We start from the raw sequence: 27,228 nt of genomic DNA on the forward strand, positions 1-27,228 counted from the left end.
TTTTTTTTTAAATTTGGGGGATCATTTGTATGAGCAAATGACAAGGGTAATAAGTCTCCTTAATTCAGAGGTCACTAGCATTCCAGGAACTAGAAATATGGTATCAGCAGCTACATTTAAGGACATATTAGATTTAAAATTAGATTTGGAATTAATTTAAACTAGCCCATGTCTAAGCATTTAAAGCCACAGACAATAAACTCCTCCCCATACCTCTCGAAAAGCATCTTGGAAGAAGCAAATTGCCTAGGAATTCTAATTATCTGAAGTTGTTTGCCAGTATTTTGCTTTGAGTAGAATTCTCATATGTATTTCTGTCAGTGAGTAGGCAGCTTTTTTCTTTGGCCAATTAAAACTCAGGTCTTGGAAAGATTTCATTGTCATTGTTTAATTTTTGTTCAGTTTTTTACTCTATTTGCCCGCCAAAATTATGCTGAGGGTCTGTAAACTTTTTGAATTCTCCAGAGTGGATAAACCTCAGGTGTGAATAAAAGAAAAGGTGGCCCTTCCAAAGGTGTCCGTGCTCTCATCTTTGGAACCTGGGAATATGTTATGTTAATGGCAAAAGGAATTTGGCAGCTTACAGATTTTAAAATGGGAGATTATTTGGGTGGGCCCAGTCTAATCACATAAGCCCTTAAAAGCAGAAAAACTTCTCTGATTGCAAGCAGAAGAGACTGTCAAATCCAAATACTGAGGGCTGCGTTGATATCAGGGACATACCTGACATGAGCGTATGAGGATTCAGAGAAAAATTACAGCCTGAGTTTCTGGGATGAAGCTGCAGATGGTTTACATATGGTACCAAAGGTTTTGGCCTCCAGTGGGCAGTGAGATGGTGAAATGCTAGGCCTGCTAAATTTGTATTTGTCCCAATGCATGGAGTTGATCCAAATGCTGTGGACATAGTGAGACATGGAATAGGAACAGGCAGATGCAGAACCAGATGCTGACCTGAAGAAACCAAACAGAAGCTGGCTGTTCAACCCGGCTAAATTTTCACCAAGTTATTGATGAGCACCAAGTTATTGATGAGCTGATCTGAAGAAATCAAAACAGAAGCTGGTTGTTAAACCTAGCTAAAATTTCACCAAGTTATTGATGAGCAAGAGTTGTTAACTTCAGAACTTTATTGAAGCCCTCTATTAATAGTGAGCTAAGTACGGTAATTTAATTGTAGCTGCCTGCATAAATGGCCTGTTAATCAGAACACAGTTCCTTCCATATTGTAGTTTATATTCCTCAGTGAATCTTTTCAAAATTGTCTTTCTAAGTCAGGAGTGAAGTACTTTGTCAGGTTCCATTAAAACCAAATATTTGATCTAAGAAGAATACATTGATGATCGAGTAATGATTGCTGTGCCTAAGGGGGCCAACTAGGCAAACAGCCCCTCTTCCCCTCAGATTAATGTCTGAACAAGGCCTGTTTCAGTCTACATGAACCATATGTTACATTTCCAGTTCCTTTCAAAACACATGTTGGTACGGTTTAAGCAAAACATTCATTACTTTAAAAAATATCCCCTGATTCTAATTTTAAAAGCATGTGAGTAAATGCATTGCTCATTAGTGGGAGAAAAACACTGCATTGAGCTCCAAGTGGGGAAAAGTGTAACAGCCTTGAGAGCTCTTTCATGTGGCCACCATTTGTATCTTAATCCTGCGAGAAGCACACCTTTCTCCAATTAGTTTTGCCCTGAGTAGAAAGCTTACTGTGTCCCATAGCCTGGTGCTTTTGTTACACAGAGAGATGCCTACCGAAGTCCAGACTTCAACCATTGTTTTCCTTTCATTTGAGTCTTAACTCATGTCCTAGACTCTGGAGGTGACTACTGAGTGCAATCACCTCTGGATTACCGTGCCTTCTCAAAATCTGGTTGTCACATGAGTCATTAGAATGATTGCAGTTGAAACCAACAATTGTAGAGAGGAAATCAAATGCATAACTTCTACTTCTTATACTTATGGAATCAGTTAAAGCATGAGGGTCCAATTTTGTTTTTGACCCCAAATAGCTTAAAAGCACATTAAATTGTGAATTTGCTATGAGACATTGTAAAAAACTTGGTGGTATTTTGTGATAAAAATTTTGTGAAATCAGACATGGAGCTTGATCAAATATATTCATGGAGGAAGATGTGCAGTTACTTAAGAGAAATTAACTTGACAATAGTTTAGATTTAAGAATTTTAAGAGTGAAGTAAATATTTATGGGAAAAGCATTATCTTCCCTCCAAAATTATATAATTTGTGGATCTCAATCATTCAATTATTCATTCATTCACTTATTGTATGTCTACTATACGCCAGGAGTCTTCTGGACATTGGGAATACAGAATTAAACATAATGAAGTCCTTACTTTCTGGTAGGGAGAGACAGACAACATAGACACTTAAAAAATACAGACTATGTCAGGTGATGGTAAACGCAACAAAGAAAAAAAAATCAGGGTAATGGAGTTGGAGGAGTGAAAGACACTGCTATTTTCTATCGGGTGGTCAGGGAAGGTCCCTCCAATAAGGTGAAATTTAAGCAGAGACTTTGAAAGAAGTGAGGGAGGAAGTTATGTGGAGATCTGAGGGAAGCCTGTTCGGGTGTGGCTGGGTCAGAGTGAGAGAGTGAAAGTGGTGGGAGCTAAGGTCAGAGGAGCAGTGGAGAGGTTGGTGGCAGGGGAGATAATGTAGGGCCCTGTGGGCCATTATGAGGACTTCAGCTTTCACTCAGAATGAAATGGGAAGCCACTGGAGAATCTGGAGGAGAAAGGGATGATTTGCATTTCAACACAATCACCCAGGCTGTTCTGTTGAACACAGATTATAGGGGGCAAACAGTGGAAACTAGGTGACCAGTGAGGAGACATTGTTGCAGCTGTGTGTGAGATGCTGAGATGTGGTCAGATTCTGAATATGTCCCAAAGGAACAGCCAACAGAATTTGCTATTGGATTGGCTGTACTGAATGAGAGAAAAAAGAAGGTGAATTTTTGAGCAAATGGAAGAATGAAGGTGCCTTCTACTGAGAAGGGGAAGACGTAGGAGGAACAGATTTGGAAGAAGTGAGGGAATTAAGGGACATGTCAAATAGACACCACAGTGGAAATATTAAGTAGGCAATTGGTATGTGAAACTGAGGTTCTGGGGAGAGATCTGGACTGGAGATATAAATTTGGGAATCATCAGGGTGTCAATGTTGCTTAAAACCATAGGACTAGATAAAATCACATACTAAGAGAATGTAGGAAGAGCAGAGGAGGGGTCTGAAGATTGTGCTTGGAGCTTTCCAAGTTTAGAGGTTGGGGAGATGAGATGGAGCCATCAATGAATGGTGAGGAGAATGTCCACTGAGATAGGGCATAAATCAGAGAGAGAGGCATCTGGCAAACCAAATGAAGATAGTATTTCAAGAAGGGAGTGAGGGATCAACCCTGAATTGCTTCTGATGGGTGGAAAAAAGCAGAACTGAGGCCCGACCATTGGCTTTGGCAACATAGGAGGTATTGCTGACTTTGGTAAAAGTGGACAAAGCCAATAAAAACTTTCATAAAAGTGGGAAAAAAACTGGTGGAATGAAGGAATAAAATCCTGGTTGAAACAGGGTCACGAAGAGATGGGAGGAGGGGAAATATAAAAAGTGAATATAGGTAATTGGTTTGAAGAGATTTGCTGTAAGAGGAGCAGACAAATAGGACAATAGCTGATGCTCACGTGGAACTAAGGGGGGCATTTTGTTGCTGTTGTTTAAATGCAAGAACTGCTACAACATGTTTCGATGCTTATAGAAATGATCCAACAGAGAGGTGGTGAGGGAGAGAAAGGGAACACTGCCCAAGTGACATCCTGAGTAGATAAGGGGGATGGGCACTCCTGGAGGAATCCGCCTTGAAACATGGTGTGTTCAGCTCATCCACTGTAATAGGAGCAAAAGCTAATTAAAAGGGTACAGGCCCAGAGCTTCCCTGGTGGCGCAGTGGTTGAGAGTCCGCCTGCTGATGCAGGGGACACGGGTTCGTGCCCAGGTCTGGGAAGATCCCACATGCCGCAGAGCGGTTGGGCCCGTGAGCCACAGCTGCTGAGGCTGCGCGTCCGGAGTCTGTGCTCCGCAACGGGAGAGGCTAGAACAGTGAGAGGCCCACGTAAAGTGTACAGATCCAGACACACATTACACTTGGTGGTGGAAGCATGTGGAACTTATGATGGCTTCTGTTTTGTTGGCTTGTCCTCTTGCTGCTTTTTCCTTCTGGCACAGTTGTTTTTCTACTGTCTGTCAATGCCTTACCATGACCAGCGTTTGGGAGGGCTCAAAACAGGCCTGTTTTTGTGAGCTGGATGCCCAGATAAGGGCTCTGGTAAACAGTTGCATAAAAAAAGTTAGAATAAAATGAATCATTAGGCTAGGTAGAAGCGATTTACCTAGTTGATGGTTGGCACATAAACTAGTTGTGAAACTATTCCTTGCTTCAGCAGAATTAGGGTGAACATTTATTGGAATAGAATTATTAGACATTTAAGCTCTCCGTTGCATTTTTTACCACATTATATAAGAAACTGGATATTATGGGATGCTGGAAAAGGGTAACAATAAACGAAAACATTACCTTTCATATAAAGATAAAGGAAAAACTGGCAAGACATATTATGATTAGTGAAAACAGCCATATTTGAAAAGATTCCTATATTTGAAATGAGAACAGTTTTCAGGCATTAAACTATACGTACTCATAAAATTTCTATCAGAAATTAAAAAAAAATATATATATGTTTCACTTTGTGATCCCTCTTCTTGAAATCTACTTGGAGCAGAGTAAAATATACAATGTTTTATTCACAAAGCAATTATCTTCAGCTGCATATAATAAGTGCCAGACCCTGTGCTAAACATTTGAGATAAAATTGTCAACCTCTCTGGCAACTGCCCCACTCTAGTAAATGAGCAATTCCCCATAACTTTGCTGACTTGCTGAAACATTCAAGCACCTTCCTTCCTCAAGAAGGGTGGAGAGAATGTGGGGGTGTCTGATAAGCTTCCATTTCCCATCCTGATTCCCACAGGCCAGCTTACTTTTAGGTTGCTTATGGGGTTGCTCCCCTCAGCTTATCTGCATAGCATTTTTGCTGCTTTTTAGAACCGATATGCTGCAAATCACTGTGGTAGTTTTGCTGTTCCCCATGGCTGAAATTGTCTCTCACTAGGTGGGAAACTCTTTTTTTTCCCTTTCTCAGGTGATTCAGCTCTTTTGTCAGCTGCTGTCACCAGGTAGGGAGGTACCCCCTCCTTCATCTCTACTCCTTTGTCTCATCATGCTCTTGTCTCCTGCTAATGCCAGTCCTAGGCAGACCCATCATTTTCCTCTTCCCAAGGAGATAAAGATTTAAAAAAACACAATGACTCATCTAGTTATTCTCTCACATTAGGGAGCTTCCATTTTACCTTTTTTTTTTTTTAACCAAATCTTCCAACTTCCATCAGTCAATGAACTTTCAAATAGAATCAACAAAACCTCTTTTCTAGGCTCTTGCTATTTATGCTATTTGGACTATTATGAATGCATTAAAGAGACTGGCTATAAAAACATGCTGTTCAAATGGAAGACTGCTTATTAAATAATATCAGACAAAAGATATCTAAAATAACTAAAATATAATATCTAAAAAAATAATATAGTATAAACCCAAATCCTAAAAATAACAAAAATACTGAAGGGAAATGTACAGTTATTAATTATAATCCACAAAATATTCTTATAGTTTTGATTTTGTTCTCTATATGTGCTTCACATTGGGAGCAGCAATAATGAATATTTTTCCTGTGGACCACATCTCTAATTTTATAATGGAATTATATTTTTTAACAGTCAACTTGTTTAGAACTAGCCTACCCTTTTTTTTTTTTTTCACGGTACGCGGGCCTCTCACTGTTGTGGCCTCTCCCGGTGCGGAGCACAGGCTCAGCGGCCATGGCTCACAGGCCCAGGCGCTCCGCAGCATGTGGGGTCTTCCCGGACCGGGGCACGAACCCGTGTCCCCTGCATCGGCAGGCGGACTCTCAACCACTGCGCCACCAGGGAAGCCCTAGCCTACCCTTTTAAGGCAGAGATGGTAGCTGTGTTTTGTTTGGCCTATAGTTTAAAAGAATTTCAAATTATTTTAGTAGTATTCATGGGGTTTTCTTGAAAGAATCAGATAATATTGGCATCACTGGACTCATTTTTCCCTATGGCATCTCTCAGCTGGATTGGCTCTTTAAGGAAAGGAGGAATCCCTGGGTGCACTCCAGTTCACCTCAGTATCCCCTCTTCTCCTGTCTCTTATCATCTTGCTCGCTCTGTTGTTTCCATATCCCGTGTGCTTTATACATGGGTATTATTTGCCTGCCTCATAGTAATCTGAATTTGTCCACTTGCATAATTTTTAAAAACTTTCAAAAAATCCACCAATTATTCTATGGTTCCCTTCACTGTACAAGGTAAATAAGTAGATCGATTTTTTTTAGAAGTCACAATTTAGGTGCCATAAAATAATACAAAATTTGTCTGTTTTCCTTCTCTCTATGCCCCACCCCGCAAAAAAAAAGAAAGTAGACACGAATTCTGTCTGCTCTGGTTTTCTATGGCAACAGGCAACTGACATGTCAGAAGTGATTTAAATAGGGTCACAAACTGTGTCTGTAGGCTCGTTCCTCTCTCAAGGCAACTACGCATATTCATAAAATTTTTGTCTTCTGTCTGCTGACTCATGTCTAACTGCCTACTAGTAAATCACTCTTGATGTTTCTGATACTGGTCTGTTTCATCTTCATGTGCCACATATAATTTCTGGCACAATATTAATGACTTTTAAGAGTAGAAAGCACAGGTGGAGACTTTAGCAGGTAATTTGTCACCAAATATACTCATATATTATATGTATATGAATAATGTATACATAAGGTATGAATATTATATTATATATAATATATGCATATATATACACTACTAATAATTACTTTTTTTTGAGGTCAAGATGGACTTTCAGATTGCGCTGTATTGAGTGTCAGGATTATTATTTTACTCCTGGGATTACATGACATAGTGGTTTTGCTCTATGCTATTAGGTAAGTACATTGTACTTCTGGTATTAGATTTTAAAAAGAGGAAAATAAAATTGTGGTAGTAACATATCACAAAGATATCAACTTGATTGAGTCATTAACAGTTGTAAAGTATCTTAATGAAAAAATTTAAATGTCTGTTAATCCCCAAATAAAATAATCAATCCCCAAAGAAAATAGCAGTGAGAATTTTCATACCTGGATATTTTGCTTATTTTGTCTCTTTTTTTTTTTGCTTATAATTTTTTTGTAATGAAAAGTTTTTTGTTTGTTTGCTTTGCTTTTGTTTTACATAGTAAAATGTATTAAGCTCTTGCTTTTTTGCTTCTGAATTTTGAATTTGGGGATTAATGTACCTTTCCAGGTTATGAAGGCGTTTGAACCTCTTTTCCTAGTACTTGTGCTGTTTCACTATTTTACATTTAAATCTCTGATTCATTGGGAATTTATCCTTGTGTGCTGCATGAGGGACAGATCCAATTTTACTTTTTTTCTATATGGCTATCCAGTTACTCTAATACCACTTATTTAAATCTACATTTTTTGTACTGATTTTAGATGCCAACTTTATCATACACTACATTTTTATATGCAGTTAGGTCTATTTCTGTATTCTCTATACTATTGGTTTAGCTATTCATGTGCCAATGCCACACTATTTTTTTTTTATTACAAAGGTCTTTAAATAGGTTTTAATATTTGGTAGGACTTATACCACCTACATTACTCTAAAAACTCCATTTTCAGCGTTTTCCTTGCTATGTTTGCTTGTTTGTTCTTCCAAGAAATTTTATAACCAACTTTTCTAGTTAAAAACAAAAAAGGAAAAGAAAAAAAATAAAAGGGAAAAACCCAAATACCTGTTAGTATCTTTATTATTCTATAAGTTTGGTGTGCAATATTTTCATTGTGTTTCCTTTCTGAATATTTTCTAATTTCACTAATGATGTATTTGTTGACCCAAGGGCCACTTAAAAGTGTGATTTAAATTTTAGTTATGTGAGATTTTTCAAAAATTTAGTTTTAAAAAAATTAACTTCTAACTTTATTGCATAGTGATTAGAAATATATTCAATGTGAAATCTTTAAAATTTATTAACACCTACTTTAGGTCTCAATTTATGAAATGGTCACTCCTAGTGAAATGGTTCTCTGTCCTGGATGGACCTTGGAATCACTTGAGGAGTGATTTTCAGACACACTAAGGCCTAGAACCCACCCCAGACCAATGAAATCAGTATCACTGGGGGTAGAACACAAACATTTGTATTTTTAAAGAGCTCCTGGGAGATTTTACAGTGTACCTTGTTTGTTCGCTTTTTTTGTTTTACATAGTAAAATGTATTAAGCTCTTGTAATGTTCTAATTTTTGTAATGTTCTAAGTAAACTTGAAATAACTGTTTATTCTTCAGTTACTGGATATAAGGATTCTCTAAATTTCTTACAGATTTAAATTGTCAGTTGTGTTGTTCAAATATAATATATCCTTAATGAATTTTTAAATGTTAAGTCTATGAAAAAACAAAAAGAAGCATTTTAAAATCACCCATCTAGGAGCATGGAATCATCAGTTTCATTTTGTAATTGACAGAATTGCTCCGTGCTCTCTCTGTCTCTCGTCTATCATCTTATAATATTAAAATCATATATGTTTAGTGTATGGAGGTTAAATACTCTATTTTAATTAAATTAGTGTTCTTCAAATATATTTTAACATGCATGTTTAATTAAGAAGTTCTAAAATTGATCAAATTCTTAATTCTTTTTTATGCCAATCACCCTACTGTAGAGGGAATAGTTTAGTTCCATCTCACTTTTTACCCTCAATTTAGACATTATTATAATTATTTCATGGTGTTAATGTATATTTGTATTTATCCACATGCTTGCCATTTTCTCCACTCATTTCTTCTTGAATCTCTGTGCTGGATTGTCTATTTGCAATCAGTGGCATTTCTGTTCCTTTTTATACTTTCCCATGTTATTGCAGTGGCTGAAAGCCTGGGAACCTTATTTTTAAGAATCCCTTGCCAGGAGGGTTCTGATTTAAATTCCACCAATGAGACACATTTGTAGGTGATTTGAAAGTTGAAAGGAAGGCACAGTTCAGTTGTCATCTGGCAAAAGACCAGAGCATACTTTCTTAGAAGCAGCAGATCTTCTGAACCTTCTTCAGACTTTATATTCTACTGCCTGTCTCCAGCTTTGAAATTAAGGGGCAGCTGTGGCTTTGGCAGCTACTTTCTGCACTTTTCTAATTTCTGTGTTGCAGTCTCCACCCTTGAACTTTGCTCTCCTACCTCTTACAAAAATTTTTAAACTACAGAATCCCTTGTATTTAATTACTTCTCATTGAAATATTTAGAATAAATTCTTTTTTCCTAACTGATCCCTGACTACCCCAATTTGAGTCTTTCCTCCTCAGATAATTTTTCTTTTCCTGAAGTATACGTTAAAAAACTTCTAAGCTCCCTTCAGTTTTGCTTGACTGAAAATATCTACACTTTACCCTCTTTTTTGAACAATAATTTCACCTGGTATAGAATTCCAGGTTGACTATTACTTTTAGAATCTTGATAATGCCATTCTACAGTTTACTGGTTTCCATTGTTGCTGTTGAGAACTCAGATGTTTGTTAGTTTACTTCTCCTATTTTATGTGGTCTGTATTTACTTTCTGGCTAATTAAAAAATCTTTTTCTTTTGTACTTTTAAGTTTTATTAGAATATATTTAGGGTTAATTCATTTTATTTATGCTGATTTGGATTTATTTGCCTTACTGAATTTGAGGGCTACTACGTTTTATCAATTGCATTATCTCTTTGAATATTGATTCTCCACCATTCTATTTATTATCTTTTTCTGGAATTCTGATTATCTGCATTTTGTACCTTTTCATACTTTCCTCCACACTTCTTAATTTTAATCTCTTATATTTTCCATCTTTTTTCTTTATGGTGGAAGTTGGGGTGATTTCTTCAGATTTGTCATCCACTTTGCTAACTCTTCAACTCTGTCTAATCTGCTGTCTAACTCACTGACTTTCTAATTTTAGAGATTATACTTTTCATTTCTAGATGTTCTTCTCAGTTAACTTGCAGAAATACCTTGTTAATTCTGACGATTTCTGGTTTGTTGTTTCTTATCTTATTTTCAATCTTCTCTTTTATTTCTTTTAATATACATCACATACTTATACAGAATACTGTTTTTGACAAATTCATCATCTGTAGGTTTTCAAGAGTCTGCAGTTTTTGGTTTCTGTTGTCTTGTTCACAGCGATTTATTTCCTCATGTGTTTAGTAATTTTTGACTGTGAGTTCATGTTAATCGAAACTTTATCAATAGGGATATTTTGAGATGTGGTTTTAAAGTTTGTTTTCTTCCAGATTGTGTTGGTTTTTGGCAGATGTCTGTTTTAAATTTAATTGTTTTAATTGTTTAAAATTTTTTTAGCCTCATTTTTTATTCAGAATATAGATAGTATAAGAATTCTGGTTCTAGGTCTGTTTGAATATTGGCTTATGGCTAAGAATTGTTTTTCTTCCCCTTCCTCTTCTCCCCTTCCCTTTCTTCTCTGCCCCTTCCCTCCTCTGTCCTCTCGTCCTTCATTCCACACCCCCTGCCTCGCCCCCAATTTTAAATTTCTTCCATTTTTCCCACTCAAAGCCAGGACAAAGGCAAATATTACTCAAGCTCTTTCCCTCTGAGAAGTAGTTTACCCTCCAGTGGGTTACCCTGTGGAATCCTAGTTTTATGAAAGAGTTTCCAACCTGTGTTTTGCATCCAGTTTAATCCCAGGTTTTGTTTCACTAATGACACATTTCAACTCAGATCTAGGCTGTAGAGTTTGGAAAAATCCTCGGGGCAAACACCAGTTCTTGAAACTTTCTCTCAGTAGAATTTATTTTTCACTAGCTCAGGCATGCATTCAAATGTAGGTTTTATATTTTACCTAGTAGTTTTAATTACATTCTCCCCAAAGAGTTTTCTACAAATGTTTAGTCTGCCATATTGCTAGAAATATAAGTTAGCAATCATTATTAAAATGAGATGCCAATCTGTTGTTAAAATTGTTTGCAATGCCTAATTATAAAAGCATTGCTTACCATAGAGGAAGATTCTAATTTGGGGCTAAAAATAATAGTGCTTCATTTTTTTATTATGCATCCCACAGAATTAGCACATGTGTAGCTGATTTTATTTTTTTACATGCTTATAAATTATTATAGTATAAATAGTATTTTATTTTTATAAACTTGATAGCTGACATTCCTTTTCTATTTCAACTATAAAGTCACATATGGATTTTTAAGCATCTTTACGGCAGTGATTCTTGCTTTTTCTAGCTACAAGACAATACACGTCTGTGTTTATGAGTGCTGATAAGATTCTGAATTCTATTCTGCTCTCATTGTTCCTGCTGTGATATGACTGCCTATTTTAAAACCACCCAAATAGAGACTGATTGCTATTATGAACAAAGAAGGCTATTCATAGAAATAACCTTCCTTCTTGGCATTATGGGTAGCAACGGTGATGAAAAGCCATATACTATAACTGTAAAAGTCAGTCTTGCAGTGCACCCCAGTCATGGGCATTGAACTTTTCACTCGCTTGTTCATCATTTAACCACTTAACCTATCAGGCGTTCAACTCTGTCTCCTTTTCAGACACAGCTATTTGACATTTCCAGGCAAAACACATCTTTTGCTTGCTATTCATTAGTGTCCATCAAAATGCACTTTTTTATATTAAAAAATAAGAATGTGCTGAGATGGAATGCCAGAAACAGGCTGTTTTTCTCGGTAATGGACAAATGGCATCAACGGGACTTTCCAGGGGTGAACCCCATGTCTTTCAGAAGCTAAATGATTCATCTGACAAGATAATGAATTGGTTGCTTTTTTCTGGGAAGACGTGCAAAGAATATTTTTCCCCTGGATAAACAACTTAGAGAACATTCTGAAAGGATATAAAAAAAGAATAAATAAATATATAAATAAATAATCTAGTTTAACACAAATGGATTCCAGTCAGAAATGTGGATATGTAATACTTGGATATCTCGAAAAGAAATCTCCTCCTGGGCTGACATGTATTTGAGATAAGTATTATTACTGTGGCCAGAAAATTAGTTTTAGGTTCTATTTAGAATCTTATTGAGAGTTGGATGAAAAAAAATCACAGAATCACAGAAGTGATTTTGTTTTATGAAATTCACATCTTTATAATAATAATGTCAACTTTACTGACCCCTTCTTTTTGTGTTTATATAAAGAGCTAAATAGACATAACATGTGAATTTGGCTTAGGCATATAACCGTACTCTTGTATCCTTACAAAACAATATTTGAGACAAGGGACTATTTTATAAACAGGATGCCCAACTTTGTAAATAGTTAACATTAGAATTTCTGTTATGTGGCATGATGAAGAGGAAGGTCATTATTATGTATGCCCAAGGGTACTGAGGCTCTATGTTAGAGTTTTGGGTAAGGCTGGGTTGGGTGATGTCTTACTTGTTCAGACTGCTATAACAAATACAATGGACTGGTGGCATATAAACAACAGAAATTCATTTCTCATCATTCTGGAAGTTGGAAGTCTGAGATCACTGTGCCAGCAGAGCTGGGTTCTGGTGAGAGCTGTCTTCTGTTTTGCAGGATTCTTGCTGTATTCTCACATGGTGGAAAGAGGACAAGAGAGTTCTCTAGGTTCTCTTTATAAGGGCACGAACTCCATGCATGATGGGGTTCTAAAGATCCCATCTTCTGATAATGCCACATTGGGGATTAGGGCTTCAAAACGTGAATTTTGAGGGAACACAAACATTCAGTCCATTGCAGGTGAGATGAGAGGACTGTGAAATGGTGAGAAAAGACTGCATTTTAGCATCAGAAAAACTTTCAGTTCCTTTATGTGAGTAATGGAGGTGGTGTGGTAATTGATTTTATGTGTCAACTTGACTGGGCCACAGGGTCCCCAGGTATTTGGTCAAAAGCTATTCTGGGCTCATGCAGCTCAATATCAGAAAAACAAACAACCCAATCCAAAAATGGGCAGAAGACCTAAATAGACATTTTTCCAAAGAAGACATACAGATTGCCAACAAACACATGAAAGGATGCTCAACATCACTAGTCATTAGAGAAATGCAAATCAAAACCACAGTGAGGTATCACCTCACACTGGTCAGAATGGCCATCATCAAAAAATCTACAAACACTAAATTCTGGAGAGGCTGTGGAGAAAAGGGAACCCTCTTGCACTGTTGGTGGGAATGTAAATTGATACAGCCACTATGGAGAACAGTATGGAGGTTCCTTAAAAAACTACAAATAGAACTACCACATGACCCAGCAATCCCACTACTGGGCATATACCCTGAGAAAACCATAATTCAAAAAGGTACATGAACCACAATATTCATTGCAGCACTATTTATAATAACCAGGACATGGAAGCAACCTAAGTGTCCATTGACAGATGAATGGATAAAGAAGAGATGGCACATATATATAATGGAATATTACTCAGCCATAAAAAGGAGAGAAATTGAGTTATTTGTAATGAGGTGGATGGACCTAGAGTCTGTCATACAGAGTGAAGTAAGTCTGAAAGAGAAAAACAAATACCGTATGCTAAAGCACATATATGGAATCTAAAAAAACGGTACTGATGAACCTAGTGACAGGGCAGGGATAAAGACACAGTTGTAGAGAATGGACTTGAGGGCACAAGGGAGGAAAGGGAAGTTGGGATGAAGTGAGAGAGTAGCACTGACATATATACACTACCAAATGTAAAATGGATGGCTAGTGGGAAGCTGCTGCATAGTATAGGGAGATCAGCTCAGTACTTTGTGATGACCTAGAGGGAGGGGATAGGGAGGATGGGAGGGAGGCTCAAGAGGGAGGGGATTTGGGGATATATGTATACTTATAGCTGATTCACTTTGTTGTACAACAGAAACTAACACAACATTGTAAAGCAATTATACTCCAATAAAGATATTTTAAAAAAAGTTAAATGCTTTTACATGACTCAGATAATTGTTTTTTTTTAACATCCTCTAGAAATTGTCTACGTTATAAGCAGAAACTCATTTTAACTGAAAATTACATCATAGCTAATCTTTCCTTGTGCACTTTGCAATGGTCTTTGTGCCAAAGCAATAAAATACAACAGATATATATAAAAAAAAAACAAAAAAAAACCCCCCAAAACCCAACTATTCTAGGTGTGTGTCTGTGAGGGTGCTTTTGGATGACATTAACATTTGAACCTGTACACTAAGTAAAACCGATTGCCCTCTCTAATGTAAGTGGTCGTCACCCAATCAGTTGAAAGCCTGCCTGAATAGAACCAAAAGGCTGACCCTCCCATGAATGAGAGGGATTCCTCCTGCCTGACTGGGCAGGGACATGAGCTCTTCCTGCTTTCAAACTTGAACTGAAACATTGCCTCTTCTTGGGTCTTCAGCTTGCAGCTTTCACACTGGAATTAATACCATCAGTCCTCCTGATTCTGAGACTTGCAGCCTCAGACTGGAACTATATCATTGGCTCTCTTGGGTTTCTACCTCGCTGACTGGAGATCTTAGGAACTTCCCAGCCTCCACAATCATGTGAGCCAATTCCTTATAATAAATCTCTTTATATATATAATCTTGTTGTTAAAAAAATATATCCTGTTGTGATATCTATATCTATCTATATCTATATCCTGTTGGTTCTCCTGGTATCTACCTCTGCCTGTCTTCTGTTGAGACAGAAACTAAAGGCATAATCAATAATATCACACTGCACTTCACACACAGAGACTGCAAAATCCACAGCATGCATTCTCCCCAATACAATAGGATGATATTGATCATCCTAAACACATAATTCCTATTCAAGCCATGGCTCAGGTCAGAGGATAATGTAAATGCACTTAGAATAAAAAATCTACCTTTAAATTTTATTTATTAATAATTAACTTTTTTTGTTACTTCAAAAAGTTGAAGTGAGAATCAGTCGCTCACACAGCATCTGTATTTAGTGCCTGTAATCAATCAAATCCTTAATGTTTTTCAAGGAGAAAGAGCTTTTTAAAACCTGGCCTTGCCCAAGTTTAAAACTGTTTATTTTTAATAACTGCAAATGCCAAAATCATCTTTACTCATTGAGAGTATTGTGAAATAACACTTTTAATAGAAAGTTATTTTATCATTGATATTTTCTAGCTATGTATAGAAACTCTGCTCTCTAGGATTCAAGATGTGGTACCACTGATACCCATGAAATCAAAACAGAAAGGCTTTGGTAAGTCCTCCATGGTATTGGAAATTAAGATTCCCAGTAATATTAGTCAAAAGTGACACTGGAACTCCCAGTGACCCTTTTAAGTTGCTCCTTCAATACAGCTGGTTCTCCCTCAATCTTGAGGAGAAGTGTGGCCAGCCATAAAGCCAGAGCTTTAAACTAACTTGGGTCTACTCAGTTTGTCAATAATTCTCAAGCGACTTTGCTAACTATATTGCAAAATGAATAATCAAACATTCCACAGAATAATCAATTCCTGAGTACAAGAGTCTGAAATAGGACAGGTATGACTGGAACAGGGAGATGGGACAACAGGGAAGGAACTGTGTGTTGGGGAAGACAAAGTAAAACAGGTGGGAAGTATACAAGGCTGTGTCAAGGAGTTTTGTGTTTTTGAGATATGACCCATTTTCTGTGTAATTGAAATGTTTGCATTTTCGTATTTCAGAAGAGTGAAAGTACTATACTGGGTTAAGAAGAATACATCCCTAAAAATGTTAGTTATGGCTTCCACTTCAGTCCTTTGAAAACTTATGTATCACCCTGGTTGTTACAAAAAATTAAATATACTAAAATAAACGCTAGAAAGGGAGATCAGTTCAGAAGGTTAAGATGTTGATTAAAAATGAGTGTATTGGTGGGAGCGAGGAAAAAGTTCCACTCAGGGATCTGAGTCTTTTGCAGTCTGATCTTGGCAGAGCTGACCTATGATTACAGGCAAACTAATTAACCTTTTTGTGCCTTGGCTGCTTATCTGTGGAGTAAAGATAACAATGACTCACTAACAGGACCGTAAATCATCTGTAAACACCAACAGTTATAGAAATAATATAATTACTTATCCCAGTTGTGAGAGTCTAATCTTTGCTTCAGAGTTTAAGTAACTTCCCTCTGCCTAAATAATATGTCAGGCTTAATTTTTGTCAAACTTTTTTTTTTTGTATGTGTGGTAGAGTGAGCTTGTGTTTATTTTCATATATAGTCAAATATATGCTTATTGAAAATGCACTCTTTCTGATGCCTATTGTTCAACCTAATACACTGGGTCCTAGATTATCATGGTGACACCTATTGGCAGCACACAGTTTAATACAGTAGAGCTGCTGAGAGAGAAGTGGGAATGGGGGGTCAGGGGGAGGAATAAGTACTTTTAACTTCTTTATAAATGACAACTCTTCTTGCCTGTTAAATAAGAAGGGTACACTTATTGCAATTACGTTAACTATAGTCAAGCAATTCAAATTGGATCAGCAGGCACATAAACATGCTAAGGAGTGGCCAGATGAAGGAGCTTCTCGTTGGGCTTTATTGTGGATTCACTGATTCACACTGACATTGCCATCTCCTTTGTGGTATTTCCAGTAATTTTGTAGGAAGTATTTATATAACTGTATTCCTTCAGTGGCAAAAAGATTGTCTGCTTCTGTAATTATTCTTGGTTATCATACCACACTTTCTTTAGCAGATGAAAGGAAATAATAATCAATCTTCTGGAACAATAAAATGTTTACAGACTTGGAATAGCCATTTCTTTATGAATTCAGAGAAGAATCATACATTCTCTTCAAGTCCTTTTTAAAAAATTCATGCCTAGTAAATATGTAAGCTGTTTTCAAGCTGATACTAATGACTCAGACATGTGACTACAATGTTTTTGTTGGTGTGCTATGGCCTATGGGCAAATGGCTGCCTAGAGATCCTGGTTAGTGACCATGGCAGGCTGGTAAGGAACAATGAACTGGACAGAAACAACCTTTTAGTTCCGGCCCAGGTCCCTTGTGTTATGTGACTATTGTAGTTCTCCTGACCTTTGCTCAGCTAAAGTGGGGGATAGGTGTTTGAATTTTTGAGTGCAGTATTATGTGTTTTATTGAGTTCTCACCTGACCAGGGCTTCTTTCCCAGTCCCCATTTCCTTCTGCTCTGGCTTTGTTCCAGTTGATTCTGCTGGATTTTGAGAGTCAGGGTTTGTGGTCTTGTCTTCAAGTGTATTTTTCTCACAGATTTTATCTATGGGAAAGAAACAACATATAGATAGAAGAATATATGCCACTTAAAAAAAAATAATTAATTAATTTATTTTTGGCTGCATTGTGGCCTCATTGCTGTGAGCGGGCTTTCTCTAGTTGTACAAGCGAGGGCTACTCTCTGTTGCCCTGCGCAGGCTTCTCATTGCGGTGGCTTCTCTTGTTACAGAGTACGGGCTCTAGGTGCGCGGGCTTCAGTAGTTGTGGCACATGGGGTAAGCTGCTCCGCGGCATGTGGGATCTTCGTGGACCAGGGATAGAACCCCTGTCTCCTGCATTGGCAGGCGGATTCCCAACCACGGTGCCACCAGGGAAATCCCTATATGCCACTCTTAATACAGCTATATTGGACAACATAAGTTACAGAGATGCTGCTTGTTTTTCCAGAATAGTTTTCACAGGAACACCTCCCCTAGGATTCCTCTAAACAAAGTATGACCTTATGCAGGAGGAGTTAACCTGCAGACACCTTCACACTGATGAAAAAATATGCTTAAATTTGGTGTATTGTGCAACAGAAGTCTCACGTGGTATATTTCTTTTTGACATTAGCAAGGCTGAGATTAATAAGGAGCCATTATTCATAAGGCATTTTTGATTCTGCTAAAGTATAATTTATGGCTGAAATTGATGCATCATAAAATTCAGAAAAATAAAATAGGCAGAAATGATGTCATTGACATTATTTTCAAATTTTGCATTCTAATTTTGTTTTTTGATAAAAATCTTTATTTTTCCTTTGATCATCTTCAGCTGTGACATCTTTTCTGAAAAAACAATGCAAACTAGTATGTACTAGCTTCATTTTCAGTACAAGGATTAAATTTTTTTCTTCAAACCTACAAATACAATTTCCAATTAATATAGTTTAAATTATAATGTACCCAGAGAATAATCAATTCACTGCTAAATATTTGGATTTTAGAGAAGATTTTAATGAAAATAAATAAATTAATATAAAAAGAAAATATAGAGGGAGCAAAGAAATACAATGAACACAATTTAATCCATTATCCACAGTTTCTAATTTATTTTTAATTGGATGTACTGTGCTTAGAAAGTTGAAATGAAGGCCCAAATCATAATTCTTATTTTATTGTAGTACATTATAATTTTTAAAACTTAAGCCCACACAGTATCGAAAGTCTGGGCTTACAAAACTGATAAATCAGGGTATGATCCCTTACTTTACAAAAGTTTTCACCGTACAAGTCCTTTAATATGAAAATTTCTATGATCCATCTAAAAGTTTTCAATATACTGAACTGTTCAGGAACATGTTTCAAGAATAAAATGAATCATAAAGTCAAGCCATTACTTACCATTAAAAAAAATTTATGAATAAGAAAGAATAAACCCCTGAATTTCCCAAGACAGTTTTCTTCATTTTGCATCTCTTATCTACCTTTATTTTGGAATTATACTAATTTTGGCTGGAAGATAGGAAACACACACTTTCCATATGTCATTTTTTACTAAGAGGCTTTTGATAGAAATGAGAGAATTTTCCCTGTGTATTTGGATCAAACTATATTTTTCCATTTCTTTTTATCTACCCCCCCAATCACTTTTCAGATTTTTGACATTGTTCCATGTATTGCTGCCTAAGAAAGTGAGAGCCAAATCTTTTTCCTATATCTACAAATATTGGGGGCAATCACTGTACGATATTTTAAAGCAGAGAGTTCTTAACCTCTGGCCATGGATGTCCTGTACAATCATGGATTGGAACCTTTGAGACTGTATGTTGTATATGCATTTTTTTCCATGGAGAAGATCTAGGGTTAACATGAGCTCCTTAAAGGAGTCTGACCAAAAAAAAGGCTATGAGCCATTTTGTGTATGTATACATTTCTAGGGACACCTGTCCTCCAAAGAATATTAGGATTTAAATAGAGCATGAAAAAATGAGTAAAATAATTCAGAAAAAACCCTCCTGAATATAAAACAGGCAGAATCTGTAAAACAGAGTATTCCTTAAGAGGCTTTTAGTGACTGTTTCTTATAGAGGCATATGAGCATAAGCTGCATCGTCCTCTTCCATCGCTCATTCAAGCCACAGCATAGGTATTACATTTGCTGTTACTTTTCTGCTAGTACCAATTACATGACCAATTGTTTTGCAATAGTTCTTTTCTTCCATTCTAATAAGTAATCTTTGTTTATTCTCATAACATTTGGATTAAACTAACTTTGAGTAGATCTTCACACCTTACCAGGTCTCTTCTAGACATTACCAAGCCCTTCTAAAATGATGCTCTATTATGACAAATCTAGGTTATTTTAGAAGTTAATTATAGCCTAATTTGCTTTGTGGATAAGCATTTTATTATAAAATAAATCTTCTATCATAGCTTTTTAAAAAAAATCACAATGCCTCATTCTGTTTTTTTTTAAAGAAATAATTTTTTCTCAAATAATTACCTGCCATACACCAATATTGGCTGAAGGTTCTGAGAATGGGCGTTTGAAGACCCTGCACATTTTTAAGGCAACTGAATTAACTTCAGTGAGATTATTTAGCACAGCGAAGGCAGCTGCCAGTGGGTAAACACAGGAGAAAAGGCTCACATAACCAAACTGCAGGAATAACTCCAAGTAATCATCAAAGGTGCCCGAGTAAGTTCCCATTTCCTTTTCCAGAAGGACCTGTTCATATAATGTAGCATCTATGTCTGCCTTTAAAGCCTGCACCTTCCTCTTCACCTGCACATGCTGCTTCTTTTGGAACCAGTAAGAAAGAAGAGATTCTACAATTTGGTTAAGGATTTGAGAGGTAATCAGGAGAGTAGCCAAGCTCTGACGCAAAAGCTTCATATCCCTCAGGACAAAGGCAATGTAGAAGAGTGAGGCAAAGCAATTTAAAAAGTTGAACACTAACACTTTCAGAATTAGGCGATTCTGGTAGGCAGATTCCAATCTGTGATTCTCCCATGAAGTTAAAAACTCCCATGAAGATGAGAAACCAGTTATTTCCATTCTTGGATTCAAGGCAGAACAACCTGAAAAAATACCCATGAGGACCTAAAACAAAAGGATCTCCATGAACTATAGTCAGTATGGGTGTCTTTTTATCCATGCAGCATGTTATTTGTTTGTGGGAACAGATGGTCAGATTGTTTGCATCATCCTCATCATGAAAGAGAAATCTAAAATACGTGGCAAATCTTGCTTTGGTATCGGGGTAAAGTTTTGTGAACTATGCATGGTACTCCCCAGCTTCACACATGGACAGCAGGATTCCCTTTTTTGCAGCTGCCCAAATGAATAGAATAAGTCTTTCTGCCAACTGTACTCTTTGCACATTGTGTAGCAATTGCCAGATCACATCAGTGCACTTGGTCAAATTCTTCCCTGGACTGTGTGCCCATGGCAGATATCAAAGGGTTCTGATATGGTTGCTTTTATTGAATGTGCAAGAGTGAGTACTGAGTTTGCTCTCCACACACCTGGCTGATTCTGTCTCCAGCCTGGCAGCATCTCACTCTGGGCCTCTGTAATACACTTTCAGACTGTTTGACCCCCTGGTACTGTGCATGGTGGAGGTCTGCACAGGTGTGAAACGCATGCTTTCCTCTTTAAGAGAGGAAATAATTGATACAGAAAGCCATTAACCTTCCACATTTTATCACTGTCACTAAATAATTGCTGAAAAAGGAGGGATTCAAAGAAAGAAATTAATTTGGGAATAAGGTTGTTAATTATGCATTGGTTCAATTGGCCCTTTTTTGGATGAATGTAAAAAGAAGACCTAAAAATGCTTTCATTGGTTGGAATACCTCGTGCAGGTGATAATATCACTTAGTTAAATTTCTAATTCTTAAAACACCAAATACATTGTGGGCTCTGTCTCAGAAACAAATCTCCTTTTATTAGACACCAACAATACCTGAGTGCTAGATGTTAGATGAATTATTAAAGACTAAGTCTGAGTACTTTCATTAGATGCATAAATGATACTATTATTTTCATCTTAATGAATGAACATTTGGAGTTAAAAATGAATAACACAGTTTTAAGAAGTGTATGATTAATGATTATTTTCTGGCACCCAAGATTGTATTTTTGTCTCAGCTTGTGATTAATTTTGTAGTTGCTAGAATATATGTTTTCTTAGAATAATTTTAATTACAGCACCTTGATCACACTTGAAATTTTATTACATCTTTGTAGATTGTCAAATGACATGGAGGAAGTTGACAAATATTGTAGCAGTGCATACACAATGGAATCTGATGGAGTGTCTTAAATGCCATAGCATAGAAAAATGGAGTACTTTATACTAAGAAGTGCTCATGCAATCTATAAAAATCTAGAAGGAATCAGAGTAGGTGAGAGTTCTGGAAACTATCCTATTAGAAGAATGGTTGAAGAACTTATATTCTTTAGCTAAGGTATTGAAGACTAGCTAGTGACCTAGCAGTTATTTGCAATTCTTTGAAGGGCTGTTACGTAGACAGGAAAACAAAATTATTTCATGTATTCCAGAAGGCATAAGAGGGATCCATCAATGGGATTTACAAAACGGAAAAACAAACAAAACCCCAAACATTCTAACAACGCAACTTGTCTAACAGTGAAACATACATTTTTGTGAGGCAGCAAAAATCCCATTGCTGGAGGTGTACAGGCAGAAGCCTATGCCAAGAGAGCTAGGATGGGATCCTTGAACCTACTCAGAGGTTAGAGTTCCTCCAGGCAGCCTTAACATGCTAAAACGTCCTGAAGGAATTTTTACATTTAGGCAGATTTTGCTTTAAGGTACATCATCACAAGTAAAGAAATGAATAACTGCAAAGCAAAAAGAATACAGATCCATCTAAGGTAACTTTGGTACTGTGTCAGGATCAAGGAATCCTGTCCTCTCTCAATGGCATGCTTGTTTTCAGAGACCTTTTGTTGGGATTAATTCATCTAGAAAATGCATTTTACATACAGGTATTAAGGAATGTGGTGAGTTACTGGTACTGGGTACGGAAGAGAGAGCTCTAATCCTAACATCGCTAATTCTCTGGGGGACTCTGGATAAGTCGCTTTTCTGTAACAGTTTCCTCATCCATAAAATGAGGAATACTTTTGTCATGGGGATTTCTGTGAGGAGTAGATAAAGACTCCGTTCGAGAAAAATGCAATATAAATACAAAGTATTCCACCAGCCAGACTAGGGTAAATTAAAATGATCTTTTTTTCAAAAAATATACATTAACTCCTTCAGGTCTACACAGTATTGATGTATGTGGGGCATACAGGAACTTCTATTTACTTAAAAGAGTTCCAGGGATCAGGAAAGCAGAATGCAATTTCCTACAAATCAGATATATTCTTTAGCAGAAAGAAGACTAAAAACACAGAGTTTGATGTAATTGAATTATGCAAATATATTTAAATCATGAAAACTGCAAAAAAAAAAAAAATGGCATTTTATCCAAAAAAAAAGAAAAAAGAAAAAAAAGTGAAAACACCCACTTTGGTGAGTCTCAAGTTTTTAGTTTAAAAAATAAGTGGACACTGAGGTATTTTATCATAGTCTCCTCTTCTGTTTGATATTTAAAACAGTGTATGATTTCTCTGCCTAACTTCTCCTTTTAGCTGTTATTGCTCTCTCCATCTCTGCTGTATCACATGCAGGAATGGTTCCTGATTGTGCACACAGCTGGGCACCTGACCTGAAGAAGGTAGCGATCCATGCTGGCTGGTGACCCATATATATGGTCACCTTGAAGGCTCTGCCCCGTGGGAACAATGGTCGTTATCTAAGTCAGGTAGACTGCTCTCTCTGGAATATGGACTGGGAAAAGAGTAGATGGAAAGAGAGCAGTCCAGAGTAGATATATACAGAGAAACACAACAGTCTTGAGAAACGAAGCCATGTTGACTGTGAACAAGAGTCAGAGACAGTAATTAGTTCCTACAGCTGCTTCCATCCCCTGAACACTTTTTCAGTTCCAGTTATCCACAAGTTTTCTTACGATGAGCCCTTGCCACCCAAGGTGCCCTGATTATGCCTATGTCCCAGCATGTCCTCAGCATGGTTGGGAATTTTCTTCATCGTTTCAAGCTGCAAAGCCCATGTTACTTATCTTTTTTCTAGACTAAGTTTTCAGAAATTTCACATGCCAAGTTTATTCATTTCTCATTTCTTTTGTTCATCATCATATTAGGTATTAGTTTTGAATGAATATTTCTTATTGAGTTCTATAATTCTAATTGTATACTGTATAAGACTTTCTTTTGGGATGAAGCAGAGAAACATGCTTGAGTAATTTTGATAAAAAGTTTCATTCTTTTTTTTGCTGATGTAGTTTCTATATTCCCACCTTAGCCCTTGGCTGGTGAATAGGACCAATAGTCACAAAGTGGACTATACTGCTAAAATTAGCCATAGTAGTTCCTCTCATGCCTGCCAGTCTGTTTATATAGGGAAGCCTTTACTGATACTTGTAAATTAAATTTCAGTAGACAGTCTGCCTATTTTCCTATTCTACATAAGACAAGTTAAGTTGAATAAGTTAATTGTTACTACCAAGGACTAAAGAGTGGTCTCTTGTTTAAACAAGCTAGGATTTTCCCTCCTTTTTTCTCTCTATATTTTAAAATATAATATAATTTATTTTTTAGAGCAGTTTTAGTTCTAGAGCCTTTTTTTTTTTGGTTTATTTGTTTTTGTTTTTTTTGCGGTAAGCGGGCCTCTCACTGTTGTGGCCTCTCCCGTTGCGGAGCACAGGCTCCGGACGCACAGGCTCAGCGGCCATGTTTCACAGGCCCAGCCACTCCGCAGCATGTGGGATCTTCCCAGACCGGGTCACGAACCCGTGTCTCCTGCATCGGCAGGCAGACTCTCAACCACTGCGCCACCAGGGAAGCCCTAGAGCCGTTTTTTGTTTGTTTGTTTTTTAGCTCTCTGGATGTCTGTTCAAACTGAGTTGGCTGAGATGCAGGCTAGGTCAGTTTGGATAGATGGTGGGGGACTGGCAAGGCCTGGGATGCCTCTGCAGACCTGGAACTGTGCTGAAACTGGCATGCTGGGATCTTGGTTGTGGAGAGCGATTTGGCTCAGAAGGTGCAGGGAGGACCCCACACTTGTAGTCTGTTTGCAACATAAAGTCTGGGCTGGAGAGCATGACTGGAAAAGAAGGGACGACTAAGAGGATAACTAAAAACATCTTGTCGAGTGTTGTCAATGTCCACAGGTTTTAACTACATGGAGTACCTACATGTGGTAGGTTAGAGGCCACAGAATGGTAGTATGGGCTAAATTTGACAAGAATTCAGTTTTCTTTCAATGATGTAAAATAAGGGAATATTTAAACACTAAAAAGTCAATGTTTAAAAACTGGGAAATTTCAAGTTAAGATTTGTATTTGCAGTCTCTCTAGACTGAAGATGAAATGTCTGGCAGCACTTAACCCTCTTCCCCGCATGACAGCTATTGGTCGGAGCCGAGTGACCTCTGGCTCTTTAGACAGGGCATACGTGATCCTCGTTTAAGCTATCTGATTTCTATCAACATTGGAATTTACCAACCTCGATGCTAAATGCTTTATGTATATTAATTAAATTCATACCCACAACCTAGTGATGACAGTATTATCCTTATTTTATACACAAGCAAGCTAAGAGTCAGAGATGTTAAATATCTTGACCAACTAAGGTCACACAAAACTAGTTAAGTAGCAGAGTAATAATTTGAATTCAGGGGTGTCAAACTCTGTTTTCTCTAGTACAAAATACTGCCTTTAGTATTAATTGTATGATTGTTTGGACTGAAAATGTCATTTTCTTAATTGTGACTTTGAAAGTGTGGAGTATTTTAAAGCCATATATGTTAGTTTTCTATTTCTGTAGCAAATTACCACAAATTTAATGGCTTAAAGCAACACAGATTTATTCACTTACAGTTCTGTAAGTCAGAAGTCTAAGACAGGCTGCATTCCTTCTGGAGGCTTTAGGAGAGAATCTGTTTCCTCATCTTTTCCAGCTTGTAGAGGCTGCCTGAATTCCTTGGTTCATGGTCCCTTCCCCCATCTTCAGAATGCATCAATCCAACCTCTGCTTCCATCATCCCATCTCCTTCTTCTGCCTTTGGCCCTTTTGTCTTCTTCTTATAAAGACCCTTTGACTACATTGAGGGCCCCTGGATAATGCAGAATAATCTTACCATCTCGAGATCTTTAATATAATCACATCAGCAATTTTTTCCCATGTAAGGTAACAAATTCATAGGTTTGGGGAGTTGGGGTATGGATACCTTGAGGGGCATTATTGAGCTTACCAAGCCATACAAGTTATGGGCACCAAACTTTGATCCACTTCCACACAAATAGAGTCACTTTATGGCATCATAAATCACTAGGTAAGTCATTTACATATCCTATGCTGGTACCAAAACATTAATTTAAAGAAACATTTAATGTAATATAAGTGAAGTGGAAGCCTAAGAAAAATGATTGTAATCAAAAGAGGACTTTAGTAAGTTATCTTTATTTGAATCAAAAATATGTTGCGCTCTTCATTTCTATGGCAGATATAAATTAAACCAGGCTCTGCAGAAGATAAGAGTTCTATAATCAGAAATCAACATCTGCAGATATTATGACATTGCACCTGCATGTTTTGAAGTGAAGAACACAGAAATACCAACCATGTATAAGAGGCTATATTTAAACAGTAATAATTTTGCTTTTTCAAAACAAAATATCTCAAATATAACTGTTATTCCTATTAAAGTTTCTGAAGACATGCTAAGTCTGCAAATTTAAATGAAACTATTTTTTTTTCCTTCCCACTCAAATAGCTCCTCTATTAAATGAAGTTTCCATGAAAGAGCTTTTATTACCAGCCAGGAAATATTAAGATTACAAACACACTTTGAATAGAGTATAACAAGAATAAGAATAAACTTGTAATCCCAAAGATGTGATTCTTGGTTTCATGTCGTCAAGGTTGTATTTTTATGTGAGAACTACAGATTTGAAACCATCACTATTATAAAATAACTCATAATATTAAAATCTCATAAAAAAATAAAGTACTTAGGAATGAACCTGATCAAGGGGGTGAAAGACTTATATGCTGAGAACTATAAAACATTGATAAATGAAATTGAAAGTGATTTAAAGAAATGGAAAGATATATCATCCTCTTGGACTGGAAGAATTAACATTGTTAAAATGGCCATATTACCCAAAGCAACCTACAGATTTAGTGTGATCACTATCAAATTACTCATGACATTTTTCACAGAACTAGAACAAATAATCCTAAAATTTATATGGAACCATAAAAGACCCAGAAGAGCCAAAGCAATCTTGAGGAAAAAGAACAAAGCAGGAGGCATAACCCTCCCAGACTTTAGACAATACTACAAAGCTACAGTAATCAAAACAGTGTGGTATTGGTACAAAAACAGACATATGAATCAATGGAACAGAAGAGAGCCCAGAAATAAACCCACACACCTACAATCAATTAATCATCCACAAAGGAGACAAGAATATACACTGGAGAAAAGACAGTCTCTTCAGCTAGTAATATAGGGAAAATTGGACAGCTGTATGTAAATCAGTGAAGTTAGAACGTAACATCACACCATGCACAAAAATAAACTCAAAATGGTTTAAAGAGTTAAATATAGACACAACACTTTAAAACTCCTAGAATAGAACATAGGCAAAACATTCTCTGACAAAAATCGTACCAATGTTTTCTTTGGTCAGGCTCCCAAGGCAATAGAAATAACAAAAATAAACAAATGGAACCAAATCAAACTTTTATACAGCAAAGGAAACCATAAACAAAACAAAAAG

General features: G+C 36.8%; 1 protein-coding gene across 1 annotated transcript in view; it reads right to left on the reverse strand.

The window, feature by feature from the left end:
* The window catches only part of CNGB3 (cyclic nucleotide gated channel subunit beta 3), a 141,381-nt gene that overhangs the window by 106,261 nt on the left and 7,892 nt on the right, over positions 1–27,228 (reverse strand). Inside the window, exon 3 of the mRNA XM_004319272.2 lies at positions 17,279–17,405. Within this exon, the coding sequence (XP_004319320.2) occupies positions 17,279–17,405 (127 nt within the window). The remainder of the gene's footprint in view (positions 1–17,278; positions 17,406–27,228) is intronic.

This window comes from Tursiops truncatus, chromosome 17, assembly GCF_011762595.2.
Source record: "Tursiops truncatus isolate mTurTru1 chromosome 17, mTurTru1.mat.Y, whole genome shotgun sequence".
Classification (NCBI taxonomy): domain Eukaryota; kingdom Metazoa; phylum Chordata; class Mammalia; order Artiodactyla; family Delphinidae; genus Tursiops; species Tursiops truncatus.